Here is a 16,361-nt window from a genome sequence, read left to right on the forward strand (position 1 = left end):
CCAGCATGTGATCACCGCGATTTTCTGTCTGTCCCCACAGAATAGCCGTGTTTTCGGTGACCGTCCTGCACGACGAGAGGATCGTGATCGTGGCTGAGCAGAGGCCGGACTCCACGGAGGAGGACAGCTTCCAGTGGATGAGCAGGGTGCTGCAGGTAGCTCGCTCCTGCCCCGAGCCCCTCTCCTGGGCTCACGTGAGCTTCCCTGCACCATTGTGCTCTTGGATCATCCCTCCTTTTGACCAGAGATTGCATCAGCCATGAAACTTACAGTTGCCTTCTAGGGAAGGTGCTAAACAGACCAGGCTTAGGGTTCAGAGGTTTGCAGAACTGGCCTCCCACTCGCTCGTGGAGGTCACAGCAGGACCTTTTGGTTATGGCCTTGAGAGCGTGCTTTCTTTTCTCCCAGTGTGCGAACTCTTGTGTGTGTGGTGTCCCACAAGTGCTATGAAAACTGTATTCTGCTCAGTTTGGCGAGCCTGCCCTCCTCTGACCTCAGCGTCTCCATGCCAGGAGCATCACGGGTGCTGCACCTGCTTCTGTGTGTTGTGATTTGCACAGTCTGAGTATTTGCTCCATGCCTGTTCATGATACCTATTTTAACACGGTTCCCTCTCTCACGACCTTCCAGGCAATCGACAGTATACATCAGGTTGGGGTTTATTGTCTGGCATTGGTTCCAGCAAACACCCTCCCCAAAACCCCACTCGGTGGCATCCATTTGTCAGAAACGAAGCAGCTTTTCCTGGAGGGCTCACTTCACCCCTGCAATGTCCTGATGTGCCCCCACACGTGCGTCACAAACCTGCCCAAGCCTCGGCAGAAGCAACCAGGTACATCTGGAGGGCCGTGCAGGCCCGGGATGGCCCTGGAGCTGGGTGGGGGCCACGCTGACCACGGTTCTCAGCCTCCCTCCCCTCCCGTCTCCCATCACACACTCCCAGGCAAGTCAGCTTCCCGCTAAGCGATGTCTTTCTACCAAGCATGGGATAGAATGCAGCAGAGTCCAGACAGCAGGGGCTGTAGACCACTTGGCTGGAGAGGGGTTGGCGGTGCCTGAGCCTAGCCTTCTTGGCAGTTGTCAGACCTCCTGGGTGGCCTTTGGCAGAGAACCTCTCAGGGTCACGGCTTCCTGTTGAACAAATTAGAATAAGGCTTCCATACCTGTTTCATGAGTCACAGCAACTGGAAGCCTGTGAGGAATCGTACAGATCTACTCGTGATGTTGTCATGGTGGTAAACATTTGTGTGCTGCTTTGCAATTTGGGGAACACGTAATTATCTACCATCTGACTTGATCCTCCTAGCAGCTAATTGATCATAGTCTTTAAGGCTGCACACAGGAAAACGAATTCATTGCAAGAATATGGTGGTGAGGAATCAACTCTTCTGCCAGTGTAGTGATGGAGGGTCCCCAGGCCTCCAGGCTTGATGTGCAGACAGACCTCGGAGGCAGCCAGGATGAGCTCGGGCTGGGGTATTAGGACGACAACCAACAGTGCCTGGCACAGGCAGGCTGCTTGTCCACACGTTACATGTATTAACTCATTTCATCCTCATGGATTTCGTCCTCTTATCTCCATTTTGCAAGGAAATGAGGAAATCGTACCACAGAGGGGTTCAGGAACTGCCTAAGGCTGTGGGTCCAGAGTGTAGGAGAGACAGGCCCAGCCCTGACAACTCTTCACTCCACCGATGAAGAGTGGCAGCATGGGCAGAGTTCCTGGCGAGACAGCTAGAGGTGGCTAGTGGGTACTGGGCGCAGCACAGTTGGCGGTAGATATAGGAACCAGCCCATCCCCAGGCCACCCCCAGAAGTGAGCTTGATGAGATGGGGGTGAGCGATCTCTCCAGATTCAGGTGAGGACGCTGATACTGCAGGAGGAAAGCAGGTACCAGGCTCGCCGACTTTGCCCCTCTGTGCAAGCAGCAGCACCGGGATTGCCACAGCGTGGCTCTTGCCGTGTTCTTACGGAATCGACAGGAGTGTCTCGGCTCCCCGGGGTGTCCTCACTCACTGTCCCAACCTCCTCCTCCCACCTTTAACCTTGGTCCATCATCAGATGCCTCGACCCGGTGGCCAGTGGGCCCAGGTGTTGGAGACGCAGTTTGTGACAGCAGAATTCAGGACAGACATTTATGATGAGGGATCGTTGGCAGATGCATGACCGTTGCAGGGCTGCAGGGCTCAGACACCTGTCAGACATCTAGGAACCCATGACAGGGACGCGTGGCCCAGTGAACAGGCTCTGAGAGCCAGGTTGGGCGCCTTCCTCCTCAGGGCGCCCATGGCAGGTACCAGGATCCACACCACTCTTACGTGCAGCACAGAAAATGCAGCTTCGTGTGATTGGCAGTTGTAAGGAAAGGATTCTCTAATGTTACCTGGTTATCTCATCTATTCTTGTTAAATATTGGAGGTTATATAACTTTGTCTTCAAAAAACTGTTTGTTGTTTGTTTGTTTGTTAACAAATACTAAATGAATAGATGTCAGCATCTCCCTAACTGGAGAACAAAGGCAGCGGCCTGGGAGAACACTTACGGGAATTTGGTGAAAGCATTATTTCTGTGTACCCTTACTTGAGGCTTGTTCATATTTGCTGTCATTTTCATGGTAGTGACTTACTTGAAATCCTGTTCTAATTAGATTTTTCAAAGCTACGTCTTTGAAAGGATTTCCCCAGAGTAAGCTTCTTCCCAAAGTGAGAAGTCATGTTCTCAGGAACTTCACTCGTGTTTTCCTCACGTGTGTGCCGCTGCTTCTTTGCAGAGATCGGCCCTGCCTCTGTGATGGTGGGAAACCTGGTGTCTGGGAAGAGGATCGCACAGGCCAGCGGCAGAGACCTGGGCCAGATAGAAGACAATGACCAGGCCCGGAAGGTGAGAGCTGAGGGTCAGATGTCCGCCTGGGCTCTTCTCCACTCCTGCCCAGATGCTGTATCACAGGCGTCACCAACTCCCACTTGCCCTCTCTGGCAGCCCAGTATCTACCATTGATGACCTTTCTTCCTACCTGCCCTCTTGGGCCTGCAAGAGATGTCTGTGTAATTTTATAAGGAAAACGTGTTTGCTGAGGGTGCAGTGTTGTAGGACTGCATGGGTAGGTGATGCAGTCCCACGACTAGCAGGCCTGAGGCCAGTGTCTGCAATCCCTGTCGTGTCCTAGCATCCCCTAAGCACTTGTTCCTGATTCTCCCTCCAGCCCTGATTTGACACTCACACTGCCTCACAGCCACCTTACAGTGAGGCTTCAGTCCTTTGATTGTTGGAATTCAAGAAAACGTCAATGCAAAACCCAGGTTTGGGAGCCAGACATTCTTAAAGCAGCCTTGGGAGCTGTAGGAGGAATCCTTGGGCCCCACTCCACTTAAACATCAGACACACAGTTTGTCACGCGTAGCTACAAGTCCCCATTAGAACATTCAGCCTTGAGAACGCTCATGATTCACCAGAAGGTGGTCCCGCTCTAAATGGGCTCCCAGGAAATGTGACAAAATCAACCATTTAAGATGTTGCCAATTTGGTAACATGTAGTAACACGTTCACTGAAAGCACTTGATCACCATGTTCCCCACCTCACAGTACATTTCCATCACAAAATGGATTAAGGTGAAGATGTGGGTGTTTCCTGTATCCTGACACTAGTGCTGTGTCCTGACATTAAACAGGGCCATCCTTGTTACTAGAGACTGAGTCAGTGGGTATGTGTCACCTGTGTGACCTGCAGAGCTATTGAATGACTTCAGGGATGGCCATTGTAAACACAACAAATTTAAGAGAGCCCGTTTTTGAAACAGGGTAGCTCTGATTCTGTCATTGCAACCCCCAGAAATCACTGCTGCATCTTCTGGAATCCCCAGGAGACAGGATTTTTCTGTGTCGGCTACTCTGTCTATAAGGAGAATAGAGTCTTCCCATCCTTGGGCAGGTTTCAGAAAACTTCCCTCATGGTGGCATGGCACCAACCCTCTGACTCCTGGGTCTGAATCAAGCACAGTGAGTTCCACTGTGAGCACCTGCTTATTCTGTCAATTATATTTATATGGGATTATCCTCTCGCTGTCTTAAGCCACCTTAAAAGCACCCAGACAGACTAAACTTTTAGATGTTGAGGCCAGCCCAACCCCCCAGGACAGTCTAGACCTAATGGCTGTGCTCTGTTCCAGTTCCTGTTCCTCTCGGAGGTCCTGCAGTGGAGGGCGCAGACCACCCCGGATCACGTGCTGTACACGCTGCTCAACTGTAGGGTGAGGCCCCGCCCGTGTGCCCTGGTCGTTCCCTGTGTGGTCCACAATTTCATCCTTCTGTATCATATTCTCCACTCAAACCTTTCTCCTCAGTCTTACCTGAATCGTTTTGTTTGTTTGTTTGTTGCTATTTTGACTGAGACCTTTTCACCTAAGAAAGGTTGCTTTGAAATATAAGGGTTTGAGCGTGTGTGTGTGTGTGTGCGCGCGTGTGTGTACACATATATTTTTGTGTGTATTTTAGCAATATTGTTTTGCAATATTTCCCTTCCCCTCAAAATGAGTGATGAATGTCTACAACAGAACAATTGCAGACCTATGAGGTATTTATGTCTTTATTTTTATTACTCAACTCCTTTTTTTTTTATAAGAAGTCATGTTTTAGTTATAGGCTTTCATTCTTAGGAATGAAAATAATTTCTATTTTATAATTAAGTTCATATTTACATCTCGTATTAGAAAAGCAAACTCCTCAGGTAGTGTTCCATAATAGTACTTAAGAGTAAGGCAAGAAATAGTACTAACAATAAACGTTAAATGCAGAAGTCTTTAGTACGTTTGTTAACTTTGTGTTTGCTTTGGAAATAAGGCCTGAAAAATAGATTTAACGTAGGTCGTCTTGACAAGCATGGGTACTGGCAACTTTAAGAAGTTCTTCAGAGTTGCAAAATGGCAAAATCTTAGTGCGCGAAGGCACCTCTTGTCATTTAAAGCAGTAGATTAAGGACAAGTGAAAGGAAATGCCAACAATATAAGTTACTCCCTGAACCTATAATTTGGATATCCAGCTACAGACAAGTTTTGCGGTGATTTAGTTGGTAGAAGTAACCTCTGGTCCTCCTCTGACACAGCTTGTCTTGAATTGCCTTGCGTGCTGAGTTGACCTCAGCAGTTTCTTGTTCACTGTGTCTGTTCAAGACCAACCCCAGGAAGAGTCTTAGAAAGCACTCCCGCACCCCAGCCTCTGTGAGGAACACTTGCTACCCTTGCCTTTTGGCGCCTACGCTTGGGCCTAGTGGACCCTCCTCCCAGGATAAATGCTCTTGTGCACAGGTGCATGGTGGTGAGACGCAGGGCAAGCCCGACGGTCGTGTGGTTACCAGGAGGCCCTGCGTCGCATCTGAAACATGCCTGCCCTGCTGCTCTCGTCCATCTCTTTCCTCTGGCTCCTCCTCAGCCTGTAAACACAGATAAGACTCTCTTTTCCTGGCACCGTCGCCGGTTGGTGCTGTCCTGTCTCTCCAATTGCTTCTTCTGACTTTCTTCGTCCTGTGCACGTGGCGTGTCTCCTGGAGACTGTTGGGGACTTCCCCTTCTTTCTCCAGAGTCTCTCGTGGCCTCTAGAGGTTTCCAACAGCACCTTCAGAGGGGCAGCTGGAGCTGGAGCCACACTGCAGCCTGTCCCCCAGCCCCTGGGAAGGACTCCTACTCAGAGCCCCTTCACTCAGTTCCCTGAGTGGGGCCGTGGTGCTGACGTGACGAGGTAGGACAGGACGTCCCCAGGATAGGCCTGCCATCCCCCGTGAACTGTGGGCAGCAAGGGGGCGAGAGTTGGGTCGGCATCCCTTTTCCCTACCCTGCAGCTTGACCCCTCCAGAGCTCTGGGTAAGAGGAAATTTCTTAGCTGTCCCAAACACAAAGATTCAAAAATGATTCAGGCATGTTCATAGACTATAGTCCTGTCAGTGGGAGGAAAACAGCCATGCTAACTGCATCTTGCTTGGGGACTGACAGTGTGCAGGGCAGATCAACCCCATTTCCATACCCTGAGTTCACTGTCCTTTTCTGTGGCTAGACATTGGATCATTAGGAGAAATGTGTTCACCAGAAATGACTCGTATTCTAGAAGGGCTTCAGCAGCAGCAACAGAAGGTCTGATGGGGTGAGCTGTGGAGGTCAAGGCCATGAGAAAGTTTACTTCAGGTCAGCGCAGGGACAGCGTGGTCTACAACAGCCTCCTTTCAGACATGACCTTATCTCCTGAGGCTCTGCTGACGTGAAGGCAGCTACATCCAAACAGCTGGAAGGGTCATATCGGAGCCAGACATCTGTGTTCATTCCCAGCCTCTCCAACCCCATGTGCACACTTATGATAAGTGTTCAACCTGAACCCAAAGGTCAAGAGCATCATTTCCATGGTGGTTACAGTGTCATTTCCACTCACTCAACCTTCTAGTTCAGCACTGTCCAATAGAAATACAGCGCAAGCCACACACACAATTTAATGTTTTCTAAAAGCAATATTTAAAAAAAGTATAAAGAAACAGGTGAAATTCATTCTAATAATGTGTTTTACTCAATATACCCAAACACTGTCCTTCCAGCATAGGGCCCCAACGCGCTTCCAGGCTTCCTCTGTCCTAGACAGCCCCTTCCGTTGGTTGTGAATTCCCCAACTTGGTCGTGGCTCCCTTAAAACGGTTACCCGTTGGCTTCCTGTCTTTTCACAGTATTCACCCATATGCCCTCCTCCACAGCAATGCAGTCGATAGGATCAGAGTTGTTATGAGAGGTTTATAGTAGGAAGTGAGGATGTGACTCACTGCAAATCGTGGAAGACTTACATTCTTAGAACTTACTTACATACAGAAGAGCATCTGTTATTTTTTATTTTATTTTATTTTTTTCCAGTACACGGGCCTCTCACCATTGCGGCCTCTCCCGTTGCGGAGCACAGGCTCCGGACGCGCAGGTTCAGCGGCCATGGCTCACGGGCCCAGCCGCTCCGCGGCATGTGGGATATTCCCAGACCGGGGCACGAACCCGTGTCCCCTGCATCGGCAGGCGGACTCCTAACCACTCTCAACCACCAGGGAAGCCCTGTTATTTTTTTAAGAGAAACACCAGCCAACTATTACAACATTTTTTTTTTTTTTTTTTTTTTTTTTTTTACCTTTTGAGAATTTAAAAATGTGAATCCTGGGGCTTCCCTGGTGGCGCAGTGGTTGGGAGTCCGCCTGCCGATGCGGGGGACACGGGTTCGTGCCCCGGTGCGGGAGGATCCCACATGCCGCGGAGCGGCTGGGTCCGTGAGCCATGGCCGCTGGGCCTGCGCGTCCGGAGCCTGTGCTCCGCAACGGGAGAGGCCACAACAGTGAGAAGCCCACGTACCGCAAAAAAAAAAAAAAAAAAAAAAAAAAATGTGAATCCTGTTTGGCTTGTTCTTCATTCCTCAGTATGTTTTTTACTTGTCATTATTTAATTTAATGTAAAACTTTAAAATGGTGCTACATTTGCAGTCATTGATACTGAAATCTGTGGTCTTTAGAATAGGGATTGGGTGGTGGGTTACCCTGCATTGCCATTCTGTCATGATACCGGCCAAGGCTTCTTTTAGGAAAAGTTAGCCTTAATTTCCTGTGAGGTGCTTTTTCCTAGAACATTCTTCTTAGGCAGTGGGTTTCTGTACTGAAAACCCAACTTTTCGCATGAATGTTGATGAGGATGCCAGGTAACCATTGACCTGAGGATAAACAGCATTTCATGTTTTTATGACAGCAAGCACTTTGGAAAATGAAATGTGTGATTGAAAATCAGTGGTGTTTCTCCCGAGGTGAAAGGCTGTATTGAGACTCCCCATAACCAGTGGTGATGATGCACAGTCCGGGGCTGGATGAGGCCTGTATCCCATTTGGCTCCCTCAACGTGGAGCCTGCCGGGAGCCACAGTGAAGCCAGTGGAGCCTGCAGGCTGGGGTGGAGGAGAGAGGCTGGGCTGGGCTCGTTGGCAACCGACTGCCCAGAGGGGCCCTCCTCCCATCTGGAGTGAAGCCCGTAGGGTGGCAAAGGGTATTGTGAAACACTCGCAGAGATTCCTAAAGGACAGAATGCCAATTAAATTTCACCATTTTAAAGTACCTGTAGGTGGAAATTTCGTAAACAGAGTCAAAACATATGGCTGCTGGTTGTGAGTCACTGGTGCCTCTCAAATCTCATAGGCTTTGTTGTGTGACAGAAAAGCTGGTTATGATAGGGGATCAGTGTCTGCTCTCTGGATAATGGGGAGAAGATCAGTCCCAGAAGTTGAACAACTCAGTCAGAGAATGCTTGCTGCTTAAGATAAGACTGGCTAACGACCAGCGGACAGCAGGGTGGTGGTGGGACTCCCCTGTGGCACACTGCCACCCCACCAGGAGCACAGTGCTGGCTTCCCTCCAGGACAGCTGGTGTGCGCATGTCAGGAGGCCTGGCATGGGCCTCACCTTAGCTGTGCTGGGGGCTGGTGACCCATCTTCACTTAGAAGAGCTCACAGGACTTTTGGGTCCTTTTGAGTGTGTGTTTTGGTTCATGCGACAGGTGTGTTCCCCAGGAGTAACTGCTCAGAGGAACAGTCCAGTTGAGAAGGCACCAAGTTCTCAGGTTTGGGCTGGGTTTCTAGACGCCAGTCTCATGCCAGCACATTCTGCTCTCTGGCTCTTCCATTTCATATATCTTTTTCTATTATTTTTTAACCTTTCTTAGAAGGAAGGTAATTAAGGAAAATATATACGATGAGAAAGTTCAAATCAGAGAAATGTAAGCTAATCCTGTCCACTGTGGGAGAGGCCAGTGCCAGCACAGCAGGAAGGGGCCAGAACCTGGCTGGCAGCTGCCTGGGCAGCCTCCCTTTGCCGGGCTTCTGCGGCCCTGGGCCCCGGTTATGGAGAGAGCCTGCTGCTTCCCAGGGTAGATACGGCCGTCAGTGATCTCGTGAGTGTTTTAGGCAGACACCGGCTGCTGGTATATACCTCCTGATGCCTTTTAAATGGTTTTCACTCCCATCGGTTCCCACCCACCTTGTGCACGTGTTCCAGTTGGGTGGGAATTCTAATGTCTCTTCCCACACCTCAAGTCACCAGGTCACCAGTGTCCTTTAACGGCCCCAAAGGTTCTGGTCTCTCCTGTCCACGTTTCTCCTCCCACACAGCCAACTGCTCACACCACCTTCCTGTTGACTTCTTTCTGCTCAGGCGACAGTCTTTTCCGTGTCACCCACCAGCTCATTTACCCTCCTTGGAAGCTCCCCACCTAAATAAAAGCATCTGGCCCAATTGTCCACCATCGTTTCTTCAGCTGCAGGGTCTTCCTCACCTGACACTCCTGGCCAGTTTGCCTGTTGCTTAAGGAAAGGTCCTTCACCCTGTTCATCCCTTTAAAGTAGGAATTGATAATAAAGAAGCAGTTTTTAAATAGCTGTAGACAGTGATCTCTTCTCACCTGGGAATATGTGCAAATGAAAAGTGCATTCTCAAGAGAAACTTTTTTTGGATAGTTGTATGTTTATAATTTGCAGTTCATTCTTGCTTTTCTTTAAAGAGTAAACATCATGTATTTTGATATCTCTTAGTACCTACTTTGCTACTGATTTTCGCCTACAAAGCTTTTTTAAGGTACTTTTCAATCCAAGTGTGTTTTACATTTGCTCCTGCATATTTAAAAATCTACATTAAATGAATTTGACAATTCCCTTTTTTCTTTTGTGTTTTTTGGGGGTTTTTTGACTGTTGCTTTTCTGGGGGTTTGTTTGTTTTCTGACCTCCCTGACTTTCGATGTGGTCTTTCTTAAAAGCAGTTTCAATTAGTCTTACTTTTCATAGTGTGAGTCCTGCAGATTTACGACTAATTCTTATTGCCCATGACAATTACACTTAAGTCCCAGAATTACTAGATTGATTTTTTTTGTGATTTTAGCTGTTTTTTCAAGTCAAGTCATTGTTTTTTAAATATTTCTTTTTAATACAAACGTATCTAGATGCCTCTTTGGTGTTGTACTTCTTAGCCAGTGGGGAGGAAAGGAGAGTGAATGCTAACAGTGGTGGGTGGGGGTCTTCTGAGGAGGTGACAGAAACATTCTGAAGCTGACTGTGGTGGTGGTTGCCCAGCTCTGCAGATACATCCATTTAACTACACATTTTAAATAAGTGAGTTGTATGGTATATGAACTGCACCTCAAAGCTGTCATATTAAAAAAAAATCTTACCTGCTTGTTCCTGTGCTACTCAGGGCACAATAGCGAACTCGCTGACGTGTGTCCAGCTGCACAAGCGGGCTGAGAAGATAGCCGTGATGCTGATGGAGAGAGGGCACCTGCAGGATGGGGACCATGTCGCTCTGGTCTACCCACCAGGTAAGAAGCAGGGCCGTGCAAGACCAACCCTTGCCCGAGAGACCCTTCACTGCACATGTTGGTGCTCGATGACCTTGTGTGTTACCACCAAAAATGGGCACTGTCTCTCCTGCCTCGCTCACTTGTGCAGACTGTGCTACGTGCTATACCACTAATAGTAGGGACGCAGATAAAGCGGTAGTTCACAACGACTTTTGTATCTAAATTTGTTTTATTAGCTATCTGAGGTAGTTCATTTAATCAATAGTAGTTAAATCCTTGACTACTGAATTGATAATCAGAAAGTTGAGTAATTCCTTAGAGAAATGAGAGCAATCAAGCTTCTGGGCTGCTTTGGCTTCCTGTGCCTAAAAGAACAGGCCAGGTGGGAGTTACCCCTGAAGTTTAACAGACCCACAGGGAGGAGGACAGGTCTGTTCAAGGTCTCAGTTACTGCTGTACCCGTCTGACTGTTTCCAGCTGGTGATTCTGCTGACAGGGATGATGGCAATTAAACAGCTTGTTTTGTTTCAAGTGAGAACTTTTGCTTTTCTCCCCATGTAGGAATAGACCTTATCGCAGCATTTTATGGTTGCCTGTATGCAGGCTGTGTGCCAATAACCGTCCGTCCTCCACACCCACAGAACATCGCAACCACGCTGCCAACCGTGAAGATGATCGTGGAGGTAACGCTGCCTGCGGGTGTCTGCGCCTGAGTGTTGGGCTTGCAGATCACAGAGCCTGGGCTCCCGGGGAAGGGCTGGGTGCAGGCATGGGATTGCATGGGAGTCGGCGGTCCCAGCGGTGGAGTGGGACTCAGCCTCTTCCCTCTAGGAGTTGGCCATCTCGTTCTGGAAGGAAGATAGCAGCTTGTGCGTAGAATTAGGGGCTAGAGAGCAGCTTTGCCACAATGCGTGGGAATTGATGCCCAGAGAGGGCATCCCTCTGGACACTGGGAGCTTCCCTACCAAGCCCAAGGAGCAGACCAAAACAAGTGGGAAAGTCATACATTTTTAAAGGTTCTTTCCTCAAGATTGAGAAGCATCCTGTTCCTTTTTGAAAGTATAGATTTGATTTAATTTTTTTTTGCCTGGGGAAGTTTAAAAGGATTAGGATATGTTTTTCCCTTGGAGGAGGAACCATGAGGGACATCACAAATGAATACTTCTTTGTAGTTGTATTGGAGGACCCTCAAGGTTGTCACTCTGGTAGATGGTACTGTGTGTGTAAATGTGTGCATTTCTGGGGGACGGAGCTAACAGTGAGAGCAGGTAGTTTGGATGCTGCTTTCTGAGTGTGACCATCACACAGGGGATACTGCCAGGGACCTCAGTCCCCACAAGGTCTGCTTGTGTGCTCCGTGGTCAGATTCCTGGTCATGTGGGACTCCATTGGCCAGCACAGCCCCTTGTGAGGCAGCTGTGCTCCTGGTGCCCAGCCTGTGCTGCGAGCTTCATGGCCTCCACGTGGTGCACAGCTGGCACATGAGCATGCGTCCATCCCCGTCCTTTACCCTCCTCCTCTCCATTCCTTGTTCTCTGACCCTCAGGTGAGCCGCTCCGCCTGTTTGATGACAACACAACTGATCTGTAAATTGTTACGGTCCAGGGAGGCAGCTGCAGCTGTAGACGTCAGGGCCTGGCCCCCGATACTGGACACAGGTTCGTCCTCCAACTCGCTGATATGTTTGTTTGCTTATCTGCTTTTCCATTAAGTCAGAGATGCTAACAACTTTGTTTTGCTCTCTAGATGATTTGCCAAAGAAGCGGCCTGCCCAGATCTACAAACCTTCCAACCCAGACACACTAGCCTATCTTGATTTTAGTGTGTCCACGACTGGGATGCTAGCTGGAGTGAAGGTGAGAAACACACTCTGCGTAATAGTAGTTAGCAAGCCACAAAGCAATGGTCAGTTTTCATTCTTATGGGTATAGGGCTCTAGTGGGGCCTAGCAGCAAAACACGGAGAGAGAGAGCGATATATGTGCATTTTGTTCAAGCTCTAAAATGCGTGACCATTTCAATAGTTAGCTAGGCTGACTGATTATTTCCAGATGTTCCAGCTATTTTTTTATGTAAACAGAGCTTCCCTAACCTCTAATTTAAAAACTGCCTATGTTTTTCTTGCTGGTTCTCAAATCCCAGTATTCTGTTATAAAACTCTGTGCACTGGAGTTTCTCACTTGTTTAACATGGGTCTCATTATAACTTGCCAGCACGCTGCTCATTGCCTCTGAAATGATGCTTTTTCTTATCAAAGAATGATGGAACTACTATGTGTGTCACCAGAATTAGGACCCTCACAGCTCAGGCAATGTTCTTGTCGAGATACCGTTAAGCCTGAGAAAACCGTAATTCAAAAAGGGTCATGTACCACAATGTTCATTGAAGCTCTGTTTGCAATAGCCAGGACATGGAAGCAACCTAAATGTCCATCGACAGATGAATGGATAAATAAGATGTGGTTCACATATACAATGGAATATTACTCAGCCATGAAAAGAAATGAAATTGAGTTATTTGTAGTGAGGTGGGTGGACTTAGAGTCTGTCATACAGAGTGAAGTAAGTCAGAAAGAAAAAAACAAATACCATACGCTAACACATATATATGGAATCTAAAAAAAAAAAGGCTCTGAAGAACCTAGGGGCAGGACAGGAATAAAGACACAGATGTAAAGAATGGACTTGAGGACACGGGGAGGGGGAAGGGTAAGCTGGGACGAGTGGCATGGACATATATACACTACCAGTGTAAAATAGATGGCTAGTGAGAAGCAGCTGCATAGCACCGGGAGATAAGCTCGGTGCTTTGTGACCACCTAGAGGGGATAGGGAGGGTGGAAGGGAGTTGCAAAAGGGAGGAGATATGGGGATATATGTGTATGTATAGCTGATGCACTTTGTTATAAAGCAGACAGTAATACACCATTGTAAAGCAATTATACTCCAATACAGATGTTAAAAAAAAAAAAAAAGACACGGTTAAGTTCTCTGGCCTCAGGAAGCCCTTCACCTATTATCCACCTGACTGCTGGGTTTGCATAATTTTCATTTAGTTCTCTTACTCCATTTACTTTTTTTTCCAATTTTTAATTGTGGTAAAATACATATACCACAAATTTACCATTTACCCAGTTCAAGTGTACAACTCAGTGGTGTTAAACACGTTCAGAATTCTGTGCTGCTCTCACTACCACTCATCTTTGTAAGTCATTTCATCTCACAAAACTGAAACCACCCCTGCCTGCAGCAACTCCCACTCTACTTTCTGTCTTTATGATTTTGAGTATTCTAGGTACCATGTTTATGTGGAATCATACAGTATATGTCTTCTTGTGTTTGGCTTATTTTCACTTAGCATAGTGTCTTCAGGGTTCATCCATGTTGAAGTATGTATCAGAATTCCTTTTTAAGGCTGAGTTAATATTTCATTGTATGTATTTACCACATTTTGCTTATCCATTCGTTTATCAATGGACACTTGAGTTGCTTTCACATTTTAGCTATTGTGAATAATGCTGCAGTGAACATGGGTGTATTAATATCTCTTCGAGACATTGCCTTCAGCAATTTTAAGTACATATCCAGAAGTTGAATTGTTGGGTCATATGGTAATTATATTTTTAATTTTCTGGGGAATTGCTGTACTGTTTTCCACAGTAGCTGTTCCATTTTACCTTCTCACCAACAGTGCACAAAGTTTCCAATATCTCCACATCCTTACCAGCACTTGTATTTTATTTTCCATTGGTGTTTTTTTTTTTTTTTGAATGTCCTCTTTTTTTGGCAGGGGAAGAGCCGCGCTGCATGGCTTGTGGGCTCTTGGTTCCCTGACCAGGGATTGAACCCAGGCCACTGCAGTGAAAGCCTGGAATCCTAACCATTAGGCCACCAGGGAACTCCCTGTTGGTTTGTTTGTTTGTTTTTAATAGTAGCCTTCCTAATGGATGTGAGGTGATATCACATTGTAATTTTGATTTGCATTTCCCTAAAGATTAATGATGTTGAGCATCTTTTCATGGAATTATTGGCCATTTGTATATATTCTTTGAAGAAATGTTTATTCAAGTCCTTTGCTGTTTTTGAATTGATTGTTTTCTTGTTGAGTTCTAGATGTTCTCTGTATATTATGAATATTAATCCCTTATCAGATATATGATTTGCAAATATTTTCTCCCTTTCTTTGGGTTGCCTTTTTACTCTATGGATAGTGTCTTTTGATGCACAAAATTTTAAGATTTCTGTGAAGTCTAATTTTTTTTGCCTTTGCCTTCGGTGTCATATCCAAGAAAACATTTCCAAATCCAATGTTGTGAACTTTTGTCCCATATTTTCATCTAAAAGTTTTATTTTTTAGATCTTATATTTAGATCTTTGCTCCATTTTGTGTTAATTTTGTTTATGGTATTAGGTAAGAGTCCAACGTAATTCTTCTGCATGTGGATATCCAGTTTTCCAAGCACCATTTGTTGAAAAGACTGTCCTTTCCCCGTTGAATGTTCTTGGCACCCATATCAAAAATCATTTGATCACCCACAGTTAACATCATACTCAACAGTGAAAAGCTGAAGCTTTTCTCTAAGATCAGGAACAAGGTAAAGATGCTTACTTGTACCACTCTTATTTAATATAGTACTGGAAGTCCTAACCAGAGAAATTAAGCAAGAAAAAGAAATAAAAGGCATCCAAACTGGAAAGGAAGAAGTAAAATTGTCACTATTTGCAAATGACGTGATGCTATGTATAGAAAACACTAAAAACTCCACCAAAAACTGTTAGAATAAATGATTCAGTAAAGTGCAGGATAACAAAATTAATACAGAGAAATCTGTTGTGTTTCTATATACTAATAATGAAATATCAGAAAGAGAAATTAAGGAAACAATCTTATTTACAACTGCATCAAAAGAATAAAATACCTAGGAATAAATTTAACCAAGGAGGTGAAAGACCTGTACACTGAAAACTATAAAATATTGATGACATAAATTGAAAAAGACAGAAATAAATGGATATTCCATACTCTTGGTTAGAATAATTAATATTGTTAAAAAGCCATACTACCCAAAGCAACCTACAGATTCATTGCAATCCTTATCAAAATTCTAATGGCATTTTTCACAGAAATAGAACAAACAATTCTAAAATACGTATGAAACCACAAAAGACCCCCAATAGCCAAAGCCATCTTGAAAAAGATCAAAGCTGGAGACATCATGCTCCCTGACATTACAAAGCTACAGTAATGCAAGCAGTATTATTATACTGGCACAAAAGCAGACACATAGATCAATGAAACAGAATAGCCCCAAAATTAACCCATGCATATATGTCAACTAATTTATGACAGAGGAGCCAAGAATATATGGTGGGGAAAGGACAGTCTTTAAATAAATGGTGCTTGGAACACTGGACAGCCACATGCAAAAGAATGAAACTGGACCAATTTTCTACACCACACATAAAAATGAACTCAAAGTGAACTAAAGACTTGAATGTAAGACCTGAAACCAAAGAAGTCCTGGAAGAAAACATAGGGGTAAACTCCTAGACATCGGTCTTGTCAATTTTTTGAGTTTGACATCAAAAGCAAAGGCAACAAAAGTTAAGCAAGTGGGATTACATCAAGCCGAAAAGCTTCTGCACAGCAAGGGAAACCGTTAACAAATGAAAAGGCAACCTACTGAATGGGAGAAAATATTTACAAATCATATATCTGATAATGGGTTAATATCCAAAATATGTGAAGAACTCATACAACTTAATAGCAGAAAAACAAACAATTATTTCTTAAAAATGGGCAGAGGATCTGAATAGACATTTTTCTGAAAGAGACATACAGATGGACAGCAGATACATGAAAATATGCTCAACATCACTAATCACCAGAGAAATGCAAATCAAAACCACAATAAGCTATCACTTCACACCTGTCAGGATGACCATCATCAAAAAGACAGGAGATAACATGTGTCCGTGAGAGGGTGGAGAAAAGGGAACCCTTGTGCACTGCTGGTGGGAATGTAA

General features: G+C 45.9%; 1 protein-coding gene across 5 annotated transcripts in view; it reads left to right on the forward strand.

Moving 5' to 3' along the window:
- DIP2C (disco interacting protein 2 homolog C) overlaps positions 1-16,361 on the forward strand; it is a 362,893-nt gene that overhangs the window by 291,079 nt on the left and 55,453 nt on the right. For all 5 annotated transcript variants that reach the window (XM_033403063.2, XM_049705659.1, XM_033403064.2 and 2 more), the window contains 8 exons: positions 41-155; positions 631-832; positions 2,772-2,881; positions 4,168-4,248; positions 10,231-10,354; positions 10,898-11,019; positions 11,883-11,994; positions 12,083-12,192. In XM_033403063.2, coding sequence (XP_033258954.1) covers positions 41-155; positions 631-832; positions 2,772-2,881; positions 4,168-4,248; positions 10,231-10,354; positions 10,898-11,019; positions 11,883-11,994; positions 12,083-12,192 — 976 coding nt within the window. The remainder of the gene's footprint in view (positions 1-40; positions 156-630; positions 833-2,771; positions 2,882-4,167; positions 4,249-10,230; positions 10,355-10,897; positions 11,020-11,882; positions 11,995-12,082; positions 12,193-16,361) is intronic.

This window comes from Orcinus orca, chromosome 2 (assembly GCF_937001465.1).
Source record: "Orcinus orca chromosome 2, mOrcOrc1.1, whole genome shotgun sequence".
NCBI lineage: Eukaryota > Metazoa > Chordata > Mammalia > Artiodactyla > Delphinidae > Orcinus > Orcinus orca.